This window comes from Corvus kubaryi, unplaced genomic scaffold, assembly GCF_017639235.1.
Source record: "Corvus kubaryi isolate FWS band 111438036 unplaced genomic scaffold, C.kubaryi_AGA036_p1.0 37386, whole genome shotgun sequence".
In the NCBI taxonomy this organism is placed as follows: Eukaryota; Metazoa; Chordata; class Aves; order Passeriformes; family Corvidae; genus Corvus; species Corvus kubaryi.
Genome location: NW_024581128.1, coordinates 1,999,988 through 2,025,076, shown reverse-complemented (window position 1 = coordinate 2,025,076; position 25,089 = coordinate 1,999,988). Strand labels below are relative to the sequence as shown.

The window sequence follows — 25,089 nt, the reverse complement described above, 5'->3', positions numbered from 1 at the left end:
TTCTCTGGCTGTTTCGACAATAAGCAGATATGCACAGAAATCTTGTTTTGTGCAGTTGTTAGTTGGTTCAATGGGCTGCAGCACCAGGTTACAGAAAGGTAAGCAATTTACATGGAGGATGTTATTAAGGAACTATTTTAGTGTTGCAATGCAGTGAAGGTAAGAAGCAAAATAAGCAGCCTGTTGTGGATGGAAGGGTTTTTTTCTTGAGGCCTATAATGGCAAAGTGGTGGTGACTTACACCATCAGGACAACAAACCAACCCATTAAGAAGGAACAAGCATGACATAGTAGGGCCCCAATAAAGCAAAATTTTAGCTTAAATACTTGCTGAAAAAGTCCAATTTTTTCTAATACCATTCTCCCCAGAGTTAGAATGTAGAAGCAGATATATTTGGGTTTAAAAAAAACAACAAACAACCCCAAACCAACCAACCAACCAAAAAAAAAACCCCAAATAACAACCAAAAAATCCCTCAAAACTAGATCTTTCACAGTATTGAAACAGCTAATGACACTTGTTTGTGGAAAATAGCTGAAGTGCCCACAGGGAGGAATTCACTATTGAAAAAGTTGACTAGCAAATGTCAACTGAGCTGTATTTAGTCCTTTCCACACAAAAGCCATGTCAGGCAAAACAAGCCAAGTGGGAGGAGCAGGGACCATGAATTAGTACTGAGCAGAGGTATAGCCAGATGTATTTATTTTTTCCCAAGAATGCACAGTGATGAAACACAGACTTGGGGTTAAGGGTGGCTTTATTTTTTTTTCTATTAAAATCCTGTCTATCTGCATCTGTCCCTAAGATGACAAGTGTTTGACCCAGCCACTGGCAGATGCATGCAGAGCCAAACTGCACATAGTGGTTCCATCTAAGAAAAGCAAACCCATTATCCTACTAGGAACAAGATGCCTGGGGAACATTCCTCCAGCACAGCATGTGTAATGGACTCGGGGAAGAAGCTGGTTGAGCTCATTTCAAAAGCCAGATAAATGCATCATGAGTGGTGGACCAGTCACTAATCCACTCAAGTCCTTCTAAATGCCGCAGGTCAACGCCATATGCACTTTTTCTATCAGTTAAAATAAGGGATGCAGGTGAAATAGCACATGAAGTCACAATGGCAAGGAGACTTTTCCTAAACAGGGCATCATTTTGTGGCTTCTGACCTTAGCCAAGGATGCTGAGGTCAATACAAGTTGAGGGCTCTTCCCATTTTGCAGTATGGAGGTCGATCTGGAAAAAGATTCCCGTCCAAGGATAAGGATTTTATTTTCTTTTTAAAGAAAAGGATGGAGGGAGTGGAATATTGGCTAAAGAATGGAGTATCACAGCAATCAGTAGAGAATGTGTTATTTTGTCACGTCAGATTTCCTCAGCAAAAGCGGCTCATGATGGTTTTGTGATGGAAGTTAAGTTAGAGAAAAACTGACAGAACTGTGATTTCCCAAAGGAAACAAAGCAAACATAATCTACTTTGAAAAAAATCTGATTTTATTTTTGTATTGAAAAGACCTGTCAATTTAAATAGATGTTTATTTCCATTCATGGTCTCAACCAGTGTTGTGTGTTAACATTATTCAGAACTGTATAAAAAGCCATCTGTGTTACACTGGTTAACATCCTAGAACACTGGGGGAGGGGAGGGTTTGAAGCAGCTTAACATTAAAAATAGGATGTTCCCAAAAAACTTACAACTGATGCGGCATCTTCTATTCTAATTTTATAGGAGCTGAAGCATTTTGCAAATACAATTCAAGTTATTTGGTCTTCAAAAAGACTTTAAAACCAGATTGCTTTCATAGCAGTATTGAAGCTGTCAGCTGAGAGAACACACACACAACACTCTTGTGTGTGCAAACACATACATGGAGAACCACACTGAGCACAACTGGAACACCCCATTCAGTATCTGGATTACGAATGTGTTCCTCTGAATCCATGATCACAGTTAATATAAAATGCTAGTTGCTTTTTTTAATATATACATGGTTTCCATGGAAACCCAAGATTCTGCACAATCAACTGACATTTATTACTCATGGTGCTGTGAAGTTCTCTAGTGAAGGGGCCAAATTCCAAAACCTTTACTCAAACATGCACATACCTCACCGAAGCCAGTGGACAGGGGAGAAGATGGTTTAGAAAAGGGGTTGCAGGATCAAGGTCTAGATTTGAAAAATCACATGACAGATTGTCATTTAAAAAAGTTTTTAAGTCATTCTTTGGTTTATTTCCATGATTCCCAACACTGTCTGAAAAGCCCAGAGACAGTCACATGAGAAATCATAGCTCTAAAGCAAGCCCACAGCATTTTTAAGTCTTGTGTATTAAATGTTTAGAAGACTACAGGAATTCGGAGTACCCCTTACATTCATGTCCCCAAAAATCTAGTTAACTGCTTAAGTGCATGCACTGAGGCATGACCGGCATGCCTGTAAATTCATATTGTTCAAGTTAAGAGTAAATATAGCTGCAAAAAACCCCACCCACCTATAATTAAATGGTCATTACTAGCAATACTACAGTGACTTGTCTTGTTATTAAAGAAATGCAGACATGGTTTCTGCCCCTTTGGCTCGCTCAGCCAAAGGAAGCTGTCTGCTCAATTTAGAAAGGAAGCACATTTTAAGAATCCAAGGGAGTTTAATATTTCCATGTTCCTGGGGTCAATTATTAATGTAAAGATGTAGACAAATGGCAAGTATATGAAAGCATCTCTCATACATTCCAAGGTTTGGAAGTCAAGAGCAGATCTTGACTTCCTTATGCTTAAATGTTATGGTAGGCTTTGAAAACCAGTCTATTTCTATGGAAAGCAAAGTAGAACTAAGTCTAGCTAGCATTTGTATGCAAGCAGTTTTTGCTATGCTTAATGTAAGGCAGATTTTATTGCAAAGAGTTACCAGTCTGCTAGTAGGAAAAAAAATACAGGCAACTATACTCAGAAAAGGTGGCTGATACTTACTAGTGACAACTTCCATTTTTTTAGAACAACTCAGCTTTAATGTACTTTCTGGAAACAGCATTTTCATCACTGGTTTTCACTTCCTTTCCCATCCCATGTTAAGTATCAAAAATCAAGACTGGATAAAATGAATTGTGGCTATTTACCAACCAACATCTTGTATTTCAATATTATTCTTAACTGGAACAAATATAAGTCATTCTTTATAACCTACTGCCACTGGTTGTTTATAAATATCAGCTTGCTGCAATAAACACTGGTCATTGAAATACTCATTTGCAGTAACTACTTGGCACTAGGTTAATGTAAAGTTTAATGGAAGTGCTTCTGATGTACATACAAGCACTTAAAACATCAGACTTTTTAAAACTTAGTTCTGGGGGTTTTAATCTCTATAGTTACAGTTTTCACAAGCATTTCTGAAAGTATTAAATCTCTTCAATAAGTTTAGAGGCTCCTGTCTCAGCATATCTAAATTTCTTCAACAATTACAGAATAGCTAATTTAACCTTCTTGCTTCCTATGCCAAGACAACACAATACCAAAATTTAGTTATGAAAAGAGGCATTTTTGGTCAGGCTGACCCCCCAGCTGTCCCTTAACAAAAAAGAAAAACAGCTCAAACCTGTCTCCTCTCTCCAGAAAAAAGACACCTAAGGCCACAAATGTACGTTTGCCAGAACATCAGGTGTTTCTCCATTTGTGGCAACTGTACATTCCCACTTAGAGAAATACAGTCTGAAGGCCCCACCACCACCTTTAAGGATGAACCACCTCAGAAGCCAGTTTAGGCAGCAGTGCATATGAAACCACATTACATCGAAACAGTGTGTTAAAGTCATTCCAGCTACTTCAACTAGTTTTTAACAATGTTTAATCAAAATTCCTAATTGCAGGAAAGAAAAAAAGCAAACTTAATGTAGAGAGAGGCATAAAGATGCAAAGATAACCACCACAATGATCCAATAGCAAAAACTCTTGTTTAAAGGTTTTCTTATGCTAAAAAAGGCACACAACCCCTTGTGAACTAGAGACAAAAGCTAGCAGGACTACAGCAATAAACCCAGAAGAAAAAGCCTACCAGAATTACCCAATTGCCTACTGGGAGGGAACAATGAAGTAGACAGGCTGCTCTTGCTCCGTTTTGTTTGCAGGGAAGTGGTCAGATTTAATAGTCAAATTTAGCCACATTAAGAAACATTTAACAAAAGCTACCCCAAGAAACCAGAACAAAACCTGACGTTTGGGTCAAAAGGCCACAGACAGGCCCTTCCATAGCATGTAGCTGAGTGAGTTCAGAGATTGGCAATGAAAGAAAAAAGCTTTAGACATGTGACAGGAACGAGCTTTGGGATTTATCGAACAGTCACACCAAGCTTCTCCAGCACACGCACTCCCTTTTCCTGGTACTCTTGTCGGGTCATCCAGAAGTTGTCTTTGTCTTTCATGATGTCTGCTAGAACGGCGCCCCCCAGAAACACCATGTGCTTCCGACGAGGGGGATCTTCGATTCGGATCTTAAATTTCTGAGAAAAAGAACAGAAACTGTTACTAGGATTCTTGAAACAAAGCCTTGCAAAATAAAATTGGGCTTTCCACCAGAACAATGAAGTGGAAACTGTCTTGTGAGAAAAATGCAACTAAAACACTGAAATGTTAGCATAGGGCCCTCTGTGCGAGCTTCCAGCTTGCGCAACCAAAGTAAAATAATGACTTTGCACTGGAAATTAGACACAACTACTGACACTTGCCCAAAAATTGTACTTTCAGTATATTGACAAAAAGCCCAGGCGTCAGAATACTGACAAAAAATTAAAGACCCAATTTTTGCATTTCAGGAACACTGTAAAGAGTGAAATAATTCCTAATCTTTGATGGCTAAAATTATCAGAAGTTGCCAGATCATCAAATCATGAATATTTTAGAATTATACCAATCTACACAATCTAAACCAGCTTAACTAATTAATATTCCCTTAAGTTCTTCAGTGCTAAAGCTCTAACTTCACGAGCAAAAATGAGTACAAAGCTATGACTGAAATACTGTCTCAGATGTAAAACATTCAGTACAACTGACTCATTCCACAGAAGATCTTCAGAGAACACTGTATTAAGAACGAGGGAAGTTCAATTCAGTTCACCATTAGAAACTCCACTCAAAGGAATTTTCAGTACAACACGCTGTTACCTCTGTAAAGTGTGCAGCTGTTGCCTGCTTATCACAGTAACCAATGGAAAATTACTCCACCTGAAAGCGTGTTAGAACTCTAGCCTCTCACTTTTGAGCATTTCACTTGTAGTATGAACCAAAACTTTCACAGATTGAAAAAATTTATTTTTCTTTTCTCTATGACAACTTTAAGGCACAGAAATTCCTTAGCTCTGTTTAACCAACACTACAATTTGTGTTCTGGCATTTATCAGCCTGTTTTACATTCGAACCAACCCAAGACTTCAGGAATTATTTGTTACTAGCAGGGTCTAGAAGGTAACTACTTCATTGCAAGTATGTACAAAGCAAACGCAGGGTGTGAGGACCAACAGGCAGCGATTTTGCAAATTGCAGAGGGCCACCCGCAGGCTCTGTCATTTCTGACCACTTGGTTCCCTCTAGTGGGGATTCAGGGGAAGCCTCTGCACCCTCCGGATGCAGCAGCCACCCGATACCCACCGAGAGTTTTTCCACATCTCCTTTCAGAACTCGTTCCAGGTAGAGCTGTTTCAGTTCCCGCTCCAGTCGTGAAGGCAGCCCGGGATACATGGTAGACCCTCCAGACAGCACAATGTGCTTGTAGAATTCAGACCTGACCCAAAAAAAAAAAGTCTTTGTAGTGTTGTAATAGTGTACTCAGTACTACTGTAGGTACCTTACAGACAGGGGAGTAAATACAAATCTAAAAAACAGTCACTACACAAAGACAGACTGCACAAGTTCAGGAGACTTGCTCGTGCTTTCCCAGAAAGCAGAAATAAAAAAATATTGTGCTTTCAAGATTTTATCTTTGCTCGTTCTTACCCAAATAGTTTCCAGACAACCTGTGAAGCTTCAAAAGCTCAGCCTGAGCCCCACTCCCAGCATACACACACATTAGAGTGTCTAAAGCAAAAGATGTTACTTTGAAGACAGTTAGTTCTTGCATCACCCCTGCACCCAGACCGAGAATTTTAAACGTTCTGCTCTTACCTGGTATCAATGTCAGCAGCCTGGATGGTGTTGAACAGCAATTCAGCCACACCAACCCCTTCGACATTGATTAAGTGAGGCTGGAAGAGAGCCTCTGGTGCCTCAAACCGTTCTCCACCAACTTTGATAATCCTGCCATCTGGGAGCTAGGGAAGAAACAACACCATTGAAAAGACTACTTTTAGCCACTTGAATACTAAAAAAAAACAAGAGGAAATGACCTACATTGCTCCCAAATGTTTTAACACAGGAAATTGTTGATAATTGTCAGCACTGCAAGAAGTCATTCAGTAGTACTGAAAGAATATACGAATTCTTTAATCACTCTGCAATTCACTTTGAGACATCAGGAACCAGATACATCGATATTGACCTACTGAGTATTTCCTTGCAACACCAACTCCTAATATCAATTTAAAAAACTATCTTACAGCAAGAATAATGCTTTTCTGCAAATTTTTCCAACTGTGATCACAAAGTATCCACTAGGAGCAAGTCTACCTTTCCTGACACCAGATATCATTCTCATGTCTCACTGCTGGATGGATGAAGATGAAACAATTTCATATGCTAGAATAAGTCCATTTTCTCTACAAATTCCTGAACATTGAAATTTCAAAGATCTACAATGACAAAAATGAGTACAAAGTCTTACAGAAAATCTGAAAAAAGCCTGTAGAAGATTTCCGCAGAACCAATTAATCTGATTCTACAGGCTGAGAAGTGAGCTATTGCCAAGAAAAATTGTAAAGGAATCAAAGCTAAATGCTACCTGAATTTTAACCTAGGAAGTCTAGGACAAGAAAAGCTGTCCTGAGACACTTACCGTGTAGGATTCAACTAGAACTGTGGTCTCTAGTGCCAGCTTCTGCTCCTGTTCAATGTTGTATCCCACGTAACACAGCTTCTCCTTGATCATGCGAACTGTCTCGAAATCAGCAGAATGGTTGAAAGCGTAACCTCGCAGCAAGAGGAGCTGGAGGGAGCACAGCAGGTTAGCAGGAAATGAGAAGAACAGTCCAGATCTCTCCGTAGAGGGGTACATTTAAACACGTATCTCTGTTCATCTCCCTTTTTTAGCTGCAAATGTGGGTATTAAAACAAATCCATCCCAGCGTATCCATTATCCCCAGAAAGGCAGCAGCATTACTCCAAATGGGAGATTCTCTTCATCATTACAGCTTTCAACATAACCAGCACAAAGACAAATGAAAAAAACCTAAAATAATTCTTATCTTTAGAACTTCACTTCAGAACATTCCCGCATTCCAGTTTAACCATAAAGTTTGTCAGTCCAGGATGTTGCTTATATTTAAAACACCCAAACAAATGAATTGTCTATCAAACATGCTCTCTTATTTAATAATCGGGGAAGAATCACTGCACTATTTTCCACACTGTAAGAAAGCCTTTCTGAAAATAGATGAGTAGAACTGAAAGAACACAATTTAGCTTTCACTTTAGGTATTGAGAAAGGCAACTTTCAAGTTTTTCCTTCCCAAATATGGAATAAATTCCCTTCCTACAAGACTGCCACTAAAAAAATGTGATGTCTGTGAATAACATCAATATCATCACATGTGATTTAGATGAGGAAACACAGTAAGAACAGACTGAAGCAATACAGAGAATACAGGAGTTCTTTATGTAATTAACATATGAATAATAAAGGAAAAACACAGAGTGGTTTCTTGCTGTCAAGGGATTTTGACTTGAACCAACATACCACAGATACCAGCCACAACCTTAAACCCTCTTCCCAGCTTACCTTAATGAGGTACCTAGTGATATCCCTGCCAGCGATATCTAACCGTCTCGTGAGGTGAGGGAGAGAGAAACCTTCATAAACTGGGCAAATGTGAGTCACACCATCTCCAGAGTCCACAACAACACCAGTCAACAAACCTAAAAGAATGGCGGGGCAGTACAACTTTTATTAGCACTTTCATAAATAGAGCAGAACAGTAGTGAGTTTAAGATAGGATTTTTCACTGTAACCTGACACAACCTCTCTTCCCTCAGTCATCAGTGGATTTTAAACTTCAGGATGCCATAGTAACAAATGTTTTCATATATTTTTTTTAGAAGCATTACTTTTACTTTTACCTAGATGTTTAGAACTCTACCGCTCACAATTATATCTGGTGTTTTGACATCTTAAATTCCACTCTAATTAAAGGGAATATCTATGCTCATTAAATGCTTATTGGGGCACAAATTCCTCCACAGATTCAGTTGTGCAGCCTTATATTAATCTCTGAAATATGAAGAAACCTAGAGATGTTCAAGCCACAAGTTTACCTTGTTAAATTCTTAGGACTTGTTGATTTTTACTGGTATTCAGAAAACCAAATACTTTTGTAAGGTAGAGAATATTTGGACTATACAGCACACACCTAGTATTTTCTCACAGAGGTGGCATTAGGCTGAATGAGATCCACCTTCACAGAATAAAAAAAAAAAATCAACTCACACAAAAAAAGTTTACCACAAACTATTAAATTCTAAGGTATACAAAACAGGTATCATGAACGTGTAGAAACCGAAGTTTCTACAGTTAAGAGGCAAAAATCAATGGTGAAAGTTGATCAGAAAACAGTTTTATAGTTTCTCACAAGCCACCTAAAGCAAGAAAACATATTTTAAGGAGATACCTTAAAAGTGTGGTACACTGAAATGAGGCACATCTCTATATAACTTTAGCCACTACTTCAATCTTTGAAATAATATAAATACGTAGGATGTTTTAAAGGAGGGGGTTTTTATTGATTTTCAAAATCAAATGTTTGATTTATGTGCCCCTGGATTTTTACATCTTAGAAGGTCTTCAGCTTTGTTTTAGATGATGGTTTGTAGAAACACTGCAGGCTGCTCTAAGTTGTCTCACATTCTGTTATTCACAAAGTAATTGAGTACTACACAGTAAGGTACATGTACAATTACAGCAGAATTTAAGATTGTAAATGTCAGTTAATTAAATATTTATAAGGAATCAAACCAAAGAAAACCAAGGGGAAAAATGTAATAGCACACATTGCAGCAAATAAAATTAATATTCAGGTCTGAAAAAGTGGTTTTGGTTCAAGTGGTTATAATGACTTGCATGGCAGAACCACCCTTCCAGAACCCCACTGCTTTTGGTCTTGGACATAGGCACTACAGTGACGTGTTAATGGACTCAGATATTTATGTCCTGTCATGTGCCAGGTAAATACACCAAATCACTGACAAACAGATGCCAGGAGTCATGGTATTAGAACTGATGTGCTTGAGTAACTTCTTAAAATCCTAGATGGACTGAAGTTGATGGTAGAATTTCCACTGAATTCAGACAATCCATAATTTTCTGCTCAGGCTGAGGACCATTTCAATCTAGTTTATCTACAGCAGAAGACTCAACATTTAATTATTTTTTCCCCTGAAAACAGTACAGAAGTCACATGATCATCGTGAAATTACTCTCTTACTCATGGTAAAAAGTTCTTCGTTTTCCAGAAAATCCAAAGCAAGCCATTAAGACTTGATGCCAAAGGCAAAATGATTACACCCTGGAACAGTAACAGTTTTGAGGAACCAGGTTTTTGCATTTATCCATGCAAAATCCAAGTAACACCGACAGTGGTACCTAAAAATAGTTCCTCAAAACAAAAAGCAAGCATGCCAGTCAGAGCCAAATTTCCTTAGAAAACAGCATAGAATTAAGCCCAAGACTCCAAGACCCAGTGATGCCATATTAGTACTTTGGCTCAACAACACATTTGTAAACTAAAGAAATTTTAGGTTAATTTTGCCTACCTTGAGCATACAGAGTAAGAACAGCCTGGATGGCTACATACACCCCAGAAAACTGGTACGTCTCAAACATAACCTGTAAGATGAAGGCAAAAATCAGCTTCCAAAATAGACCAAATACCTCAAAGAAATTTCATGAGTGTTTGAAAACTGTTATTTCTAGAATTTTGTATTTTTACTAATCAAAAACACTTCCCAAGAAATTTCATCACACAGATTCTACACAAACATTAGAGCCCTATGTGCTTTAGGACACTAAGGAGTACATTCAGTTCTGTACCTTACCTGTTCACACCAGACAAGCCAGATGAAATATTCCACATCCGTTTAGCAACAAAAGAAACCCACACACCAATTTCTGCAGCTTTACACAAATTTTCACTTTTCCAAAGTGCCTAATGAGTGGGAGGCAGTACTTGTAGACCAGCTGAACAATTCATTACTGAAGTGTGACTTGGGAATAAAATGTTTGTTTAAGGTGTATGCTTTAAAACAAAGTTCAGGCATTTTTCATTCTTCGTATTAAGCCATACGGACTTTGTACTACTGCAGACTATGTCAAATAAAGACTAGACTCCTGCATATCTTAGTCTAGAATAAGCCCAGGATCACAGGTGGTTCTCTGGATCTGAACCACCTTCTTCCCTTCTTTAAAGGACAATCAATGACAAACTTTTAAAATTAGTGCAAAATCCACTACAGAGAGAAAACTGCAGGTTTGCAGAATTCACACTGAAACAGGAAAAGTAACTGCTTGTCTTGTACACTAGGTTTCCCTAATCACTGAACTAGTTTCAGTTAAGAAGCAGGCCAAGATTAAAGGATTTAGAGTTTATAAGATCTTGTCTTCTTTCTAAACACACAAGAAAAGGCCAAGTAGATAAATCATGCTGTACAGCAGTTTTCTCCTCTAAAAGCTTTACCAGGAAAAATGGATGAATTCTGATTATTCCAACACATACAGAGGTTTTGCCTTTGCTACTCTAGAGCCTTGTGAACCCTTCTGCAACTTCTAGGATTAGAAACTGATTGAATCCTAAGTACTCCCACAGCTCAAGTAAAAGATATCTAAATATTTTTGAAGCAAAAAGCTGATGCCTGACAATTTTAGAATTCTGAACTATTTAAAGAACCTCCTCCGTTAGAACAGTGTGAAAAGGAACAGAAAGGGAACAGCTGAAAGGGCAGCAACTCAAAATAGATCCGCTTTCAGCAGTCATTGTCTAAACCCAAGACTATTCCAATGGATATTTTCAAGCAACCTGAGTACTTATTAAATGAAAAAATAATGTAAGAAAAATCTAGATTATCACCTTCATACAACAAAATCAATATTCAAATGGCATTAGTTACTGCCTTCACATGTACCAAACCCTAAAAGCCTCTACAAAACCTTTTATAACCTTTGGGGGTGTTGTCATTCATTCTTCCAAGATATACTTGACATGGAAATTGCCTTGACACTGGACATGTACGTGAACGAATCTTAAGATGTAAATACTGAGCAAGATGTTTCCCTGAGAAGATTCTTTTTCACATGACAGCAGATATTTGATTACCTACCGAGTGATGTTCTAACTGGGTACAGAAAGGAAGAAGAATTAAAAACTGGGGAAAAATATAAGTAATCATAGGTTGGATTAGATGAAGTGACTGTGCTCGAGTGTCTCTACAGCTTCTTGATTTGCCACTACAGTCTGGGTGCTTCTGAGGGTGTTACACAATGGGAGTGCAGCAGATAGACACAAACAGCAAACACGCTGTCAAGCTGAGGAGCAACCAGGGTCTCGTACATGCTATGGAAGGAAAAGCACTTTTCTAATATATATTTTACAAAATAGCTGGCATGTGAACACTTGCTGCCTTACTACTGCAGGTGGGTCTGATAAAGCCATGAAGTGAGGAAAGAAAATTACTGGAAACAGAATGAAGGACAGCATATATAATTATCTATCATCTTTATATGGTCCAGATGACTAAGCTTTTCTTCTCAAATGCTCTGCACTGTATCCCAAAATACAGAGACATTATTATATTTACTGCAGGCTTTAGGAATTATCTTCATTCAGTCCTCTGCCTCACACAAGCCCCTCACAGGGCTTGCCTCCCTGGAAAGGAGGAGGCTATGTCAAAAATGGAAGGAGTATAAATATGCTGCAGTTAAACTAAATATTGTAAGTTCTCCTAACATTGTGCTCCATTAAAAACATTAATAGAAACAATGAGCTTCTGTGTACTCAAATTTAAATTCACAAAAATGGATTCTAGTTCTCACTAATCTGCATCATGATTAAGTATCTATGATCTCTGGGGTGGTGTTAAAGAGGCAAATGGAGCAATGCAAATATTCTACCAGAATTCAGAGGCCACACTAGACTCTTGAATTTCTGGTATAAAATTACTTGGCACTAGATTAACTAAAATCCATCCTTTTGTATTTATCAGGAAAACAGAAACAAGAACACTATTGTTGACAACTGAAAAGCAAAGAAGCCTGGACAGGAAGTAGAGCCATTCCTGCTATGAGGAGGCCACCGAGAATAATCTGCTCTGCCTATCACACCACAGCTGGCTGATACACAGTACATGATATTACTAGTGTTGCATTACCTGATACTCAGGTTATAGATCCCTGATGTCCACAATTGCTTAAAAAATGCAGTTTTTTAGATTTTAAATTTTAAAAATTTAGATTGCAGAGTCTGATTTTTTTCACTTAAGTTTTCCCAATTTTGCCAGACTTCATTTGCTCCCTGGCCACTGAAAGAAAGGATTAGTGCAAATGTATTCACTGCCACACTGCAGAAAGCACTACTGCAGCTGTGACATCAAAAGGATTTCAAAGGAAAGGCAATGATAAATGTAAATTCTTAACAGACTAAGCAATGAATTTGTGGAAATATATATACCAGCTTTGATATTCAAACTTACATTAATTGAAAATACGTATGATGCTTATGAGAAAAAAATGCAACAAAACAGAAAACGAAACATTTTGTTCTCATCAAACATTACTGCTCTTCAAAACTGAGTCTTCATCACATAGTACAGGAGCTAAACAATATATATCTGACAACCTACACTGAACACAACATTCAGCTGGAGCTTAGATCATCAGGGCAGCACTCTGAGATTGAGGATGCAAGAACCAGGCTTTCCTTCTTAGAAGGCTTTCACTGATGATCCCTAGCACTAATTAAAGATTAGTGCATTGGTTGTCATCACACCTTCCTCTCAACTACCTCCAACAACACTGCTCTGTCTGGTAAGCATCATCTAACTCCAATCTCCTCTGCATTACTGGCTTATACAAGTCCAAGTCGTTTAAAGTAATTAACATTCATCCAACAGCTAGTAATCAACGTATCCTGGGTATGTGAAGACAGACATGTATTTCCAATTCTGTGTTTTAATGCTGCTGTTAATGCTTGAGACAAGACGCCTGCTTACAGCTTGTGAATGAGATCAGCTGGTTTGAATTTAAGCACAGTAGCATTCATGCCTATGGCTGAGAATGAGTTTTGGTTAGAGAACAGAACTGCTTTGCTTCAGACAGTCACTGCATGTTGCTGGAACAAGGAATCTCTTAGCAATGCTCCAATGACTGTATATCAGCTTCTACTAGACAGACATACCTCCACAATCTTCTCCCTATTTTTAGTTGGATTCATGGGAGGCTCTGTGAGTAGTATTTTACAATTTTTTGTGTCAATATTAAGTTTTTCTGGTCCAAACGTGTAATCCCAAAGGTGCTTCATATCATCCCAGTTTCGAACTATGCCATTCTCCATCGGATAATTCACTTCCAGCATTGATCGTAATTCACTGGCTTCATCACCAACCATGAGATCCTGTAAAATTTTAATACAAAAACATGTCAGTGTTTACAAAGTTTGCTAAACACCAAACTCCTCAAAAATGACAGTGAACTGCTTCAGCCTGTGTCCAGATGTGTTCTTAAACAATGCCCACATTTTTGAACCATTTGCAGGTACTTAGGAGAGAAGTAGAGGATATTTCATGTAATATTTAAATTTGGCTGTTACCCATTCTAAATCTTTTCCAAAATAAGTATTATTGATTTGATTTTTTCAATTAACCTTAAAGAAACCAATAAACCCTGTTAGAGCTAGAGACTACAAAGACCTTTGTAAGTACGGATGTTTCTCCACTGGCACCTCCCAAATTATTTTATCAAATACTAATTTCTAAGAGCCGAGATGCAAAACAGCACATAAGGGTAGTAGGTGGGATTGGCAGAATATTTTTCCATGCATGTTGCAAATTTCTGTGCACAATACCAAAAAAGGAATAATGAGTGGTGAATAAGCGTACCGGACAGGAGCAAAAGCAAATAAGAGATTATAAGTTCCACACCAGACATTAAAAGAAACAATGGTTTACATATTGCCTGTGTCAATAGGGTGTGAAGAGACATATCTAAATATACAATATAACCTCGTCTGTTCCTTGCCAAAAGTCCCATGCCAGAAACCCCAGTAATGTGTTCTTGCACAAACACAACCAACTAATGCAATTTGTATAGTCATTTCACAGTGATTAAGCAATCTGTTTATTAACGTTAGTTATGCAAACATTGCACATTCAAATTAGTAGCATTGCATCTTCTCCTTTCCCACGTATTTCCCACAGGAAGTATGCACAGTAACATCTTATCTTTGCTCCTCATTATATCCCATACTTTTCTAAAGAACCCCGAACTGACTCACTTGTACTTAGGCTGTAAGAACATATTTCTAGGTATCATTAGCTCTGTGTCCACAATAATATTAATTGAAAAAAAAAAAAAAAAAAAAAAAAAAAAGCCAGCTGCTTCATCCAAACCTATGCCACGACAGCTCGCAGTTACTGTGGCACAGCAAACTTGGAAGTGAGGGTTACTCAACCTACTATTCAGTGCCAGAGAAAAAAAGATGCACAAGAAAAAATCTGGCATCCGGTTTTATAATGCGTATTTTAGAAGTAACCTAAGCAGTTATTGTTAACTATATAAAAAGGAAGTGAACTGGAAATAGTTTAAGTGAAACCACTCCTCTTTCACCTTCTCTCCCTGACAAGGTGTTTTACTTGTTTTCCTTGCACAGCAGATCTTCACTTGCACTTTTCTTGCACTTCAGCTCTTGACTGTACAGAAGACAAAAGTCAAGACTCCAACACTTTCAATCAAAAGCACTCTAGTGAAACCATAGTATGAGAACTCCACCATGCAGCCACATTACTCATGAGAATTTAAGACGACACAAACTCCACCAGTTAGAAGAATCAGAAGATCAGAAGCCTTTTTTGTGCACTGCTCTGTGAGGCTCTAAGCTGCCCAACAGGACATAGCCCAGGAAAAACCGCTATTCAAAGGTGCAAAGTGAAAGTTGCACAGAACTTTCACATCCTTTTAAAACAAAGCTAAAGGGAAGAACAATTGTTCTCTCTTGAGAACATCAGCACTAGCACACTAACAAACACGTACACTTGGCAGTTGAAGAAGGACAACACAACCAAATTTGCAGAGACGAATCAGTATTGTGGCATCCAATGTTTCCACCACTTCAGTACTCAGTAATATCTGTCTACTGAAAATCTGAATGTTTCTTCAAACTCTTGGTTTGTAATGTTAAGTAATTTCTACTGTTAAAGATGCTGAGTTCACGTTGATCTTTCAATGTTATTCTTGCATCTTGCAAAACTACAGGTTACGTAGCATTTAAAAGCAATACATAAAACATTCCCATTAATTAGTTGCCAGTAAACCAAAGCAATGAACAATGTCCAAAATAAGTATGTATTCAAATGTAAAATGTAAGACAAGACAAAACAATGAATAGCATTTAAAAAATAACATAACAGCTACTAGGTCTCATCAAGCAAAAATGGTAAACAAAAAGCACAGGGGCACCTCACTTACCATCATTTTGTTATTCTACTTCAACAGGTCAAGAAAGGTGAAGAAAAGGTAGAAGCAAGAAAGTCAGAAAACGCCTAAATGAAATTCTCAAATTATTTTAAGTACACAGTAGAATTAGGCTGAAAAGAGATGCATGTACAGCAGGAAATGATCTGAGTTAGTTTAGTTAGGGCCAAACTAACATTATCAGGACACCAGATTAAATTGTCTCTTTAAAGGAAGCTATTGCTACATGTCAGTGGCAAGTCATGTTTAGGCTTCTTAGGCTGCAAACAAGATTGGTGTATCTGCCTATCTGTCATAAATAGGATTCTGTGCATAAATATTCTGTAACAGTGGAGTTTTGCCCTGGGCAAGGTGTGTATCTGAACTAGACAAGACTCTGCACAGGACAATTGATCATAACTAGCTCTGACAATTGCTAAATTTAAATTTTTTTTAAAAAATCATTTAATATATCCAAGAACTGAAAACTACTCCTTAGTACTGACTTACTAATACCCCCCAAACCTGCTGCAAAGACTTGTAGGTCAGTAAAAACCAAGAGCAGCATCTATGCTTCTGGTTTTACTCGCAATTTTAAGCAAAATAATCCCAGTAATAACTGAACTCCTGAGTAAGAGAAAAAACTATATCCCTGCTGCTAGCTGAAATGAGAATCCGTAAGGAAAATATGGTCAAAGCAACTTGAAAGTGGTAACTCAATGGATGATAACCACTGTTTTGATCAGCTTCCAGGCTCCTTTCACAGAGTTTCTGAATTTCACAGGAGTGCAGCTTTCCTGAATAGTTTTGAAAAGTTAAACTGATAATCTTCTTGCCAGCTTCCTTTACTCGGTTTTAAACTTATCCTGTAAGAACTCACAGTGTATGCCCAGAATTAAATTTTGGCATAAAATTCATCCACTAAAATACATTTTTTTAGGAAATCTGCAAGATTCTCACAAAGAAAAACAGCACTCATGCTTAACAAGTCTTTCTACTGTATTATCCTACTGGGATATCCAAAGTATCTGTGGCAGGGGTTTCTTCTCTTGATACACTGCTTCCTTAAGAAAGGGTGACAAGCTGTTATAGGCAGATGATATAAAACTTCTAGAAAGAATCTAGACACAGTTTGTACTCTTTGAAACACACCCATATGATCCATGCTCAAGCAGAAGACCAGCAATGCATGCAAAATGATAGTTTACAGGTTCTTTTGCTGATATCATAGCAATTACCCACTTCTACCTCCTATCTTTTCAACATAACACTGTTATCTGTAACAATATTAAATTAAGGTATCAGATAATCAGAGGATACCAAAACTGGCAGGACAGGCTGTATTGAATCAGCTGGAAATAAAACATTACTTCAACAATGAGATTTCATGCAAGAAAGTTTTGGGGGGGGAGTTCAGACTCATAAATCACTGCATAATTTCATAAAACTTTACCAGGACCTCCTTTAAGGAGGCTTCTCACATTAAGTTCAAAGAAATACCTCTCCCCAAGTCTTACTAGAGAAAGGATTATGTTTTCCTTCTCCTTACAAAAAAATCCTCTCTACTGTGAAAGGGAAAGATTTCTATCCTCTCAATCAAATTGTCCTAGCTGACACAAAGTAAAGCATTACTGAGATAGCAACAAGACAAACCCACAACCATATCTTGGGAAGCTCTAGTGTCTTTCAGCCTTTTGACTTCCTTGTATGGCCTGCTGATGCTACAACCATTTTACAGGCAGAAGCAGAAACTTGACAACTCAAGTTCTCCTTGTCAGCTACAGGGTTCTGAAAATAAGGAACAAGACTGGACTGATTTTTTCTCCTCTTCCTAAACTGCTGCTCAGAAGCAAATAAGGAAAGTACAATTGAATGCCTGTATATGTGTGGTCCTACTTAACCTTCACTGGCTAAGTGGGCACTTCTACAGTTCTGCATTGCCACCTGCTTCTCCCTCACTCTCCAACTGGAGTTTGCACGACGGTCTAGTGAGGCAGTCAGAACTTCACCTGACCAAGAAATCCCTTTTTCAGCTGAATCAGCTCACTGAAGCGGCTCACAACATGCCTGCACAAGCAGCATGACCAGCACAAGGTGAGAATTGTGTGGTTAGAAGCAAGAAGGGAGGATGTGACCACAGCAGGGCCAAGACATTTACCAAAGCCTGTATTGAAGAAGCAACTAATAACATTTGAAGTATTACTCTGTAATTACAAAATAAGTGAAAAATTATAGCTCCCTGGACTTCAGAAAATGAATTCAACAGTAGTTCCCCCCCCATGTCTTGGAATAATGTCCCAAGACAAAGCAGCCTGAACAGAGCCTCTCCATCTCTAACTGGTGTGGAGCACCTACATCCATCAACAGCAAAAAGAAAACAAAAACCATGGAAACAATGAAACGCAAACACAACCAAGGTTAAACATCTCATACAAGATCACAGATGATCAACTCTGAGTAGAAAGCAAACCATACAGAAAAACCTGGAAGCTCCAGCAGTTCTTCAGCATTGGCTCAAAATCCCACAGTACGGCTCGGTGACAGTCAGTCACTTCTGTCTGAGTGCTGCTTTCTAATCTTGGCATCATTTGCATATTGGCATTTGAAGCCCCTTTTTGCCCAGAACCACTCGAGCCCTACCTGCTGCCTCCTCAGGTGTACTATCTGAAGGCCTCCAGTGCTTTAGATTACCCTCTTCTGAACTTTGTAGTTTGTGACAGGCTAAAATCCAATACAGAAACAAATCAAGAAATACTGAAACAGCATAAAAGGGAGTTAAGGAAAAAAACACTTCCAAACATTACACAACTCAAAAGCTGCCCTAAATATTTTTATCTGTCAGAAAGAAATAACAATCAAAACATTTACCTTGATTTCAATGTTTCCTACTTTAGCAGTTGATCTTATAATGGGTCTTCCAACCAAAGCTGGAAAAATGTGCTCTGGAAAATTTGAGCCTGCATAGCCACATTTCACAAACTGAAAAGGAAGAAATAATTTTATTAGAATATGCATTATTTTTTTTTACCAATACAAACCTGGTTTGGGGTAAAAAATTAAAAGTCGAAATTTAAGCGCATGTGCCCCACTGGAAACCAATTTGATTTATACTTTCAAATCAATTTTACACATTTTAGATGATGCATAGGTCTTTAAAACTGAAAAAATTATTTTCCAGAATGTTTTCTGAATCAAGACTGTCATATTTTTGAGAAACAGTATTAAAATTAATAAGTACATTGCAAGCTGTAAGAGTCCGGTGTCTGAATTTGGATTTCCTGCCACTCTGTAAAAAAGTGCTCTAGCAACGTGAAATCTGTAATTTTGTAATGGATCACTTTACAATGAGTACCAATGAAACCTAGTTAAATCACGTCTCCAATTAGAGCACACAGCAGCGTAATAAACTATGCACCAGAAAAAAAAAACCCAAAACCTTGCAAATTCAAGTTTTATGCCCTTATAAAAAGTGCTCAAATGTGAACTAGCAATTCAGATGGATTTCTCAAAGTGTCATAATTTTTAGGGTTTCCTTTAAGGATAAAGTTTGCAGCAAGCACTTCTAAAACCAACAGCACAACCAAAACCTCAGATGATGGCAGTTCACACCAAACAGGATGCTCTGAAAGACTGTTTGTTACCCCAATATATACAAAAGGAAGCTTTATACCACTGGGTTCCAAGATAGTATATACACTAAGAAAACAATGACAATTTACTGAACAATAAAAAAATAGCCACTAGAGGAAGTTCAGGTGTAAAATATAAACTTTAAATGTGCCAGCAAGAAGTTACAAGTTTAGTACATGGGGATCAGCAAATTCTGCTCTTCAGCTATACTACTTTGATAGGATATTTCCATGTATCATACTCTGAGGTTCTGCCCGCAGCTCATACAGAGCAGACTCCTCTTTTATTCTGATGCACAGTTCGCCTACTGGACTATATCAACATGCCAGAACAAAAACATTTTCATCTGCAAAATTACCCAACCACTGAGGTGCAGCAGCAGTAACCCAGCACCATGGGACCCCTCAGGTTGGAGGGAACCTCAGGAGCTGTCTCATCCAACCCTGGGCTCAAACCAGTCACCGCTGAATTCTGAGCAGGTTGCTCAGAGCTGGGACCAGCTGGGTGCTGGGAGCCTCCAAGAACAGGCAATTCACAGTCTCCTCGGCACCCTGTCCCAAAACGTTATTATCCACTGCAGGTTGTATTAAAAGCCATCTGCTAGAATTTTCCAAACGTTCACTGAGCTTTCTGAAGCAAGGTCTGAAGACTGCCACTGGAACAATTATCCAAGCAAAGAGTACAGTTAATTGCAGCTGACAGGAATTCTGTCATTACACTAACAGTAACATGAAAAGTCACTTGTGCTGTTGCTCGTAATTATTCACCTTACTGCAGTAAAAAAGGGCACCTGTTGTGGAAAGAAATTTAGACAGCCAATTACAGAAAGAGCCAAGAGATATTTTAATTATAGCTGGGGTAATAGAGGGGAGAAAGGATTTTTAGTTTGCTCTTTTGCGACCCTAGTTTCTTTCACTCCTTCAGTGTTTGCTCTCCAAAGGCAGAGCTGTTTGGAACACCTGAAGAATGACATTGTGTACACAACTCATTTCACTCATTCTACTTCAAACCCAGAGTACTCTAAAAAGGCAAGTATTTACCAATTCTTTTGGTTACACTAAGGCCAGGCGTACCTAGGAGTTATACAGATCTTATCTGTGTATTCAAGAATGCAGTGCTGCTATGAGAAAGCAAAGAGCAGCCACAAGCACTTCTGGATCACATACCTGAACACACCAGAAGGCTTTAACAGAAGTTTTAAATTTGAGGAAACGTATGTGATATTTTGAAGAGCTGAGCTCAGTCCAAACAACAGTGTCTGTATTTAAAAAAAAATAAAATAAATAAAAGCTCCCTTTCAGGCTTAGCGAATTACTGCATTAAGGGCAATCACACAGTTTTTGTTGCTGCTACAGTGTGTAGGTATGCTTGTTATAAAATTCATTGTGCAGGACCTGGTCAAGAAGGTTTCCTAAGAAGTTCTATGAAACAGCCCATACAATCCTATCCTCCAGCTTAGGGTTTCCTAAATTGTTCTAAGCACAACCATAAGCACCTCCATGCATCTTTACAACGGTGTATTTGTGTACAGCCTTTTCCTCCTTTTCTGTTCCCCAGCATGAAGCAACTTCCCTAACAGTCACCACCAGCCATGCTGGTCAACAAAAGTAACAGGATAAGTAATATTTAAATAAATCCTTAGAACTTATACTCCTGAAACGCTCCCCTCAAGAAGCTCCACTACTCAAACTTTTAAACCCTGCTAAACCCCCAGTATTTATATAGCAACCCTGATGTATGCAACCAAAACAACTACTGCACAAAAATCAGTGCCTCTTGGCCAACCTTTAAAACACCTCTCAAAATCACATACAACTATACCGACCTAAAAACTGGTGACCTACAAAACCACGAAAATTCTTACTATTTGATATGAATAGCAACTTCCAGCCTCTTTTTGCATTAACACCTTGACGCATCTTCCCAGGAAATTAACTATGTTGGCAATTAACAAATCCTAGATTTTAAAAACAGATTGTCATTTCTCCAACCAGCCTAAAACACAATCAAAACCAGATTTAATCAATGCGAACTACAATGAGTGAGATTAAGCTTGGACATTCAGTCTGTTTCCCACTTCTTTCTGGCCAGAACAGAGAGGCTTAAAAATGACATTTTACAAATTTTGATAGACTCAGCCATACACAGAAAGGACAGAATTTTATTTTGCCTTCAAATTTGAAATTTCCCCCTCCAGTCTACATAAAAATTTGGTGAAGATAAAGACAAGTGAGCCTTGTTTGTCAGCTTCCCTATCAATGGGAGCATCCCCACTGTAGTACTCTCCCTGATACAATCCTGAGTATTCAGCTGATTCAGTAGGTTTATGATGGCCTAACATTGGCTATTATGGCTGAAGAACCAGACTTGGTAAAACTACCAACAGGTAAATGCACAGATCTGTGTAACAGTAGATTTTGGACTGGTTTAGATTTTTTGAAGGGGTACAGGAAACATAAGATACCTCTCCCTCCTGTCCCTTATAGGAAATCCTCCAAAATCTTCAAGTAAATGTCATGAAGTGCAGTAATCTGGAACAGCTTCTCTTTCCAAAGCCCACTTTCCAAATGCTCACTGTTCCTGCCACTCTCAATTTGAAACTCTCTAATTTAAGTACAGTGCACTTGTTTCTCTTCCACCTCTTGCTGTGCACACCCCTCACAAGAATTATTGAACAATTTCAGTATAATGCTCGTGTCTCCAACAGTAACATGAGCACTCCATGAATTTACCCATTTCTGCAAGGACTTCATCATCATTTGTTTTTGCACACATTTGCTATACATTCTGCATGTTTTAAGAATAGCTACTTAGCTTGCCTGTGTGCAAGCCTATGTATGTAAGAATTTTTACCATATATAGTTTCTTCTCCATTTCACTGTGGTTTATACTGAGTCTTTCACTTCCTACTGAGTCATCAAACACTAAGAACTTGCATGTATAAGTGTTCTTTCAAACTAAAAGAATGAGGAAGCTTGCAAACAGGTCACGTGACTGGTTTTAAAATGAATACTAATACTCTTATCAGATCTCTGAGCTTGATCCTTTCCACTGATGCAACTTTCAAACAAAAACCCTAAATACAGTTACAGCAATTTTACAGGCCAAGAAGCAACTTTCTGTTTGGCCTCTAACAATAAGAACATCCACCTCTAATGCTTTAGACCTCTGAGGTGCCACTGCCTGCCTCCCACACTACGTGTTGCAATAACTTCCTTCTAGTCCCTCACCTCTTCCTCAAAGATAAGCTGCAGCCTGATACATCAGAAGTCCTACTGCAGCCTAACAAGAACAGTAAATTTCAAAGACAAGCCTAATGTTAAAAATTCACCTGATTTTTCCAAAGATATTCTCCATTTTTTTATCTAAGATTTCTGACGCCTGGCAGGAGATTTCATTTCAATCATGCTTTTAAGTATGAGGTATCTTAAATCACTCTGACCTAAAACATCTCTTGTCACATAGGAAAAATATTATTATCAAAATACTGGTTTGATGATATAGAACTACTTGATATCTTCACATGCAGTTGAGACTCAAAAGTTTTACTGAATGGAATTTTATTCCAGCTTAGTTATCCCAATCCTTGTTCAATTATCCCAATTCAATCTAAATATTTCGAGTTGACTGATTTAACAACTACTTCTGATACTCTGCTCTCCCACCCAAGGAGGTCCGTAGCCAGGGTACTTCCAGACACATGCTGTTCTGCCCAAAGGCCAAGCACAACCCAAAGCCACACCAGCTGAAGTGGCACAGGCCCCTCCTCTTGCACCATAAAGGCACTTTCCACTCCTGTGGTTATTTATATCCTGCTGGTACAACTCACAAAGGGAAAAAATGTATTGATCCAAGATGTCTCTGGAATTAACAGCAGGCACAGATGCCTTAGGTTGTAAAGAAATCTGTGTGGCACACCCAGTTTGTGAAATTTGATTGGAACAACCGCTTCTACCCCATGTGTCACACCTGAGACCAGCCAAGGCACAACACTGCTGTCACCACCAATACACTAAACATTTTACAACCCAGTGATTATTGCCATATAAAGGATCGCACCAAGAGATGAAGCTCTAAATTATTTTTTTTTAAATCTGGGCCTCACAGTAGGAATATTAAAGGAAAAAAAAAAAAAACAAAAACAAACCCACAGAACCCCAACAAGCGAACAAACAAAAATGTAAAGCAGCTTCCATGTGCCTTTGTAAGAAGAAAATGCTAAATGCTATCTTTTCTTCTTTCCTTTTTCTAAATGATAGTGTAAAAAATGCCCAAAGGCTAAGAACCCTAGCCCTATTAATTTTTGCTATATGAGGGTAAATGAAGACATCAAAACTGTCAAATCCCTGAACTGTCAAATATGTTCTTCCTCCTGAACCATTCCAACAATTTCAGATGCTAACTGGAAAACCTTCTAATTTAAGATGCTGAATCTCTAGTAACATCATCCTTTGTCTCAACTATTCTTTCCTAGGCTTATCAAAAAAACCCCCTCTTCTTTATTGCAAATGTCCACATAAAAAAACCCCAACAACCTGCTTTTTTTTTTTGCCATTCAGAAGATCTTAATGTACCACCAGCTATGTTAACTCTTCACATAATACTGCTTTACTAGGGGAAACCCTAGATTGCTAAAAAAAATTACCAAGGGGAAATATCAACCGACAGCATCTGATTTCTTCTTGCTTTAAAATGGTATCTTTTTCACTTCCTGCCAGGGTGCCTCACAGCCTGACAAAAGGATGGATCTCCAGCGGGTGCCTGCACGCTTATGGAGGCAGGAAAAGGTGAAAAGGATGGGAAGAAAACCTTTCATTTAAAAAACGCCGATTTGGAGGCACGTGGCAGATCAGAGAGATATTAAGGAAAGGATGATGCTCTGTTTTGAACAGCAGCTCCCAAAAAAAAAAATCGAACAACCCCCCCCCCCCACGAAACCCCAACAACAAAACCCCCAAACATTTTTCTAAAGTAATTATCCTGCAGAGAGAGGACATATCCTGATTGCTCGATGTATAATGCGCTCATTCAGAATTTTTGAAAATCGGCATTTTTGTCTAAACGCTCGTTGCTACAGAGAGACTCGCTCAGATCACGCAGAGAAATCACGATATTGACGGTAAAAGCAGAGCGCCGAGGAGATGGGGCGGGCACGGCAGACGCAGCACCGCAGACCCCCGGCGGCTCCCCCCTGGTTTGGGGACACGGGGACACCCGGCCGAGGGCCGGCAGCCCCCCCCCGCCCATTCATTCCGCGGGCCCGCGCCAGCGCCGGGATGGCGGCCGGGCCCGGTGGCGGCAGCAGGGCCGGGCGGGCGCGGCCCGCGGGCGGTGCCGGCAGGAAGCCGGGCCGGCTCCGGGGGGAGTCGCCCGGCTTCCCCTTCCCCTCCGCCCCGGCAGCAGGGCGGGCCCCAGCGCCGCCCGGAGAGACTCACCCCGGTGCCGTTGTCGCACACCACCACCTTCCTGCCCAGCGTGTCCATCGCGGCGACACCGACACGGCTCCGCACCGGGACCGGGACCGACACCGACGGCCGCACCGACACCGCCCCGACCTCCGCCGGGCCCTGCTGCCGCCACCGGGCCCGGCCGCCATCCCGGCGCTGGCGC

At 39.2% G+C, this 25,089-nt stretch overlaps 1 protein-coding gene across 2 annotated transcripts; it reads right to left on the bottom strand.

Moving 5' to 3' along the window:
- Window positions 1–1,474: 1,474 nt before the first annotated feature.
- Window positions 1,475–25,049, bottom strand: ACTR2 (actin related protein 2). 2 transcript variants are annotated; one of them, XM_042036723.1, is made up of 10 exons: window positions 24,915–25,049; window positions 18,718–18,828; window positions 15,865–15,879; window positions 13,580–13,795; window positions 9,948–10,020; window positions 7,921–8,057; window positions 6,979–7,128; window positions 6,153–6,298; window positions 5,640–5,772; window positions 1,475–4,495 (listed from the first exon to the last, which is right to left on the bottom strand). In XM_042036723.1, the coding sequence occupies exons 1-10, from the start codon at window positions 24,960–24,962 to the stop codon at window positions 4,325–4,327; spliced, it is 1,200 nt and encodes a 399-aa protein (XP_041892657.1). In that variant the 5' UTR covers window positions 24,963–25,049; the 3' UTR covers window positions 1,475–4,324. The 2 variants fall into 2 exon arrangements, with proteins under 2 accessions (XP_041892657.1, XP_041892659.1); XM_042036725.1 differs by lacking the exon at window positions 15,865–15,879.
- Window positions 25,050–25,089: the final 40 nt, after the last annotated feature.